Source organism: Cryptomeria japonica, chromosome 5, assembly GCF_030272615.1.
Source record: "Cryptomeria japonica chromosome 5, Sugi_1.0, whole genome shotgun sequence".
NCBI lineage: Eukaryota > Viridiplantae > Streptophyta > Pinopsida > Cupressales > Cupressaceae > Cryptomeria > Cryptomeria japonica.
The window spans coordinates 67,114,249-67,116,351 of record NC_081409.1 but is presented as its reverse complement, the minus strand read 5'-3'; the positions used below and the strand labels follow the sequence as shown (position 1 = coordinate 67,116,351).

The 2,103-nt window shown below is 36.5% G+C and overlaps 1 protein-coding gene across 1 annotated transcript; it reads right to left on the bottom strand.

Annotated features, from left to right (window-relative positions):
* Positions 1-1,417: 1,417 nt before the first annotated feature.
* Positions 1,418-1,864, bottom strand: LOC131875711 (cyanamide hydratase DDI2-like). Its single transcript, XM_059220337.1, has one exon. The coding sequence runs from the start codon at positions 1,862-1,864 to the stop codon at positions 1,418-1,420; it is 447 nt and encodes a 148-aa protein (XP_059076320.1).
* Between the last annotated feature and the right edge of the window lie 239 nt (positions 1,865-2,103).

Below are 2,103 nucleotides of genomic sequence, written 5' to 3'. Positions count from 1 at the left end.
CAAAAACAAGTATACTTTGAGAAAGGTTCCATTAGAAGAGAAATATAGTTCATAAAGGAGAAGAAGGACTAAGAAGAAATCATGGCATGATCAATCAATTTGTATACTATATTAGTTCTAAAAGCCAAAAATTATTGCACTTTAACCAATGTGAATGATTGTGGCAACATCTCATATTAGGATCAAAGAGGCCCAATTTATTGCACATGAAATATCAAACATCCCTTTAGCTAGTTGTCCAACGTATGTGAAGAGAGCCATCTTTTTCATAACCCATCTTGACCATAATAAAATTTCCAACAAAACATACGTGACAACAAGGATTGAATCAAAGATTCATCATGATAAAAGAGATCTCCCAATAACATCATTGAAATCATAAATGTTAATGATGCCAAAAGAATGATTTTCAATATTCAAGTGGGTAGAAATCACCAATCATTGGGGTCACATCCATGTTTGACAAAACACAAGTGCTACTTAGAACAAAGAAAAGTGAAGACCCCTCCATGACCCATATCATGATTGTTACAAAAAATAAGTTGGTTGGCCAAATAACATGGAAAGCGATAAAGAGAAAAAAAAAAAAAAACATGTAATCTTAGCCTCTTACAAGTAAAGGATAATATAGAATTGCAAATATTTTATGAGCATCCATTACAACATACTTCTTAGGGAGGTCACGTTCCAAAAGACAATTTATTGACAAGAGTCAAGAGACATGTCATTGCTATCCAACTCATCAAAAGTGGAGTAGTTATTCTATAAAAGCTTTATCTTGAGATAAACCAGCCAAGTGAATATTGGGAATGGTGTCCTTTTTTTGCAAAAACAATCACCTTCTTCTAGATGCCTCAATAGGCTATGAGATTGGCATAGGACTATGAGAGAGGGATGAGAATGAGCAATATTCTTTAGTTGACATAATATATGAAATATTATGGATCCATAATGAATTGTTTAGGAATGTGTAGGAGAAGCATTGGATATTTTATTTTGAGGTCATAAGCTCTTAAATAAAACAAGTAAATTACATTTAGACCATTGAACATAATAATTTACATTTTATTTGCACGAGTTTAGTAAATATTGATTGTGTTTACCAAGAATAAAGACACCAATATCAAGTCTTGATTGATCAAAGTATATGTCAACTAGTCATAAAATATATTTCTCATTGTAACTTATGCTATCATAAACCCGTTAATTGCATCTAAGGACACAAAAAATCAGTACATGATTATCATTTAAAAAAAATTAATAATACATCTATAAGTTATAATTTATAATTTATAATTCTGATTAAAATCTCTTAATGTAAAAAACATAAAGAATAGAAAATTAATAATAAATAAAAAGGATTCACTCAAAATCTTTCTTTAACCTAACATTACCTAGGTAGACCACAATCCACCATTTAACGATCATATTTTGCGAACACCCGATTATTTTTCAAATTATCTAGACCACCACTTTGCACGAACTGAGCGGCGGTACAAAAGCCCTTCACCTTCACCTCTTCCTCCAATAAACCACCAAATACATCACTAAAACCAGCTCTAGGAAACCTACTAACCACGTCATCAATAGTTTCCACGTGTATGAGAGGCGCAAATTCCCCATAGACATCCAAATGGGCCCCAAAGATTAGCAAAACACCCTCAGGCGAATGTCCGCACGTGGCACTGCCATCCACGTGTATCCTCTCTTTATGCCTGAAGATGGCCTCTGCCACCGTGTCACTCACACGTGGCGACGCACCTTCCTTCAACAGGAACTCCCGGGCCAAGATGCCGCCATGGAACTCAAACGACATCCGAGTCAACGCAAACGCCTCCGACGTTAGCCCCACGTCATGCAACATGGCTACCAGGTAGGCCGTGTGGGGATCCCAGTCAAAATGGGGGAAATGCTGGGAAGCAATAGCTGTGCCAAAATAGTAGGAGCGCATACTGTGCTGGAAAACCTCTAAATTTAGGCAGGATTTGGCGGAGGCTGTGGCCTTTTCGGCTAAAGGCGTTTGAGGAAGAGGAAGAGAAGCCAAAGATATGGGCTTGGGAAATAGTTTTCCTTGTGAAGCTTTTAGCAGAGCCTCGTTTACCT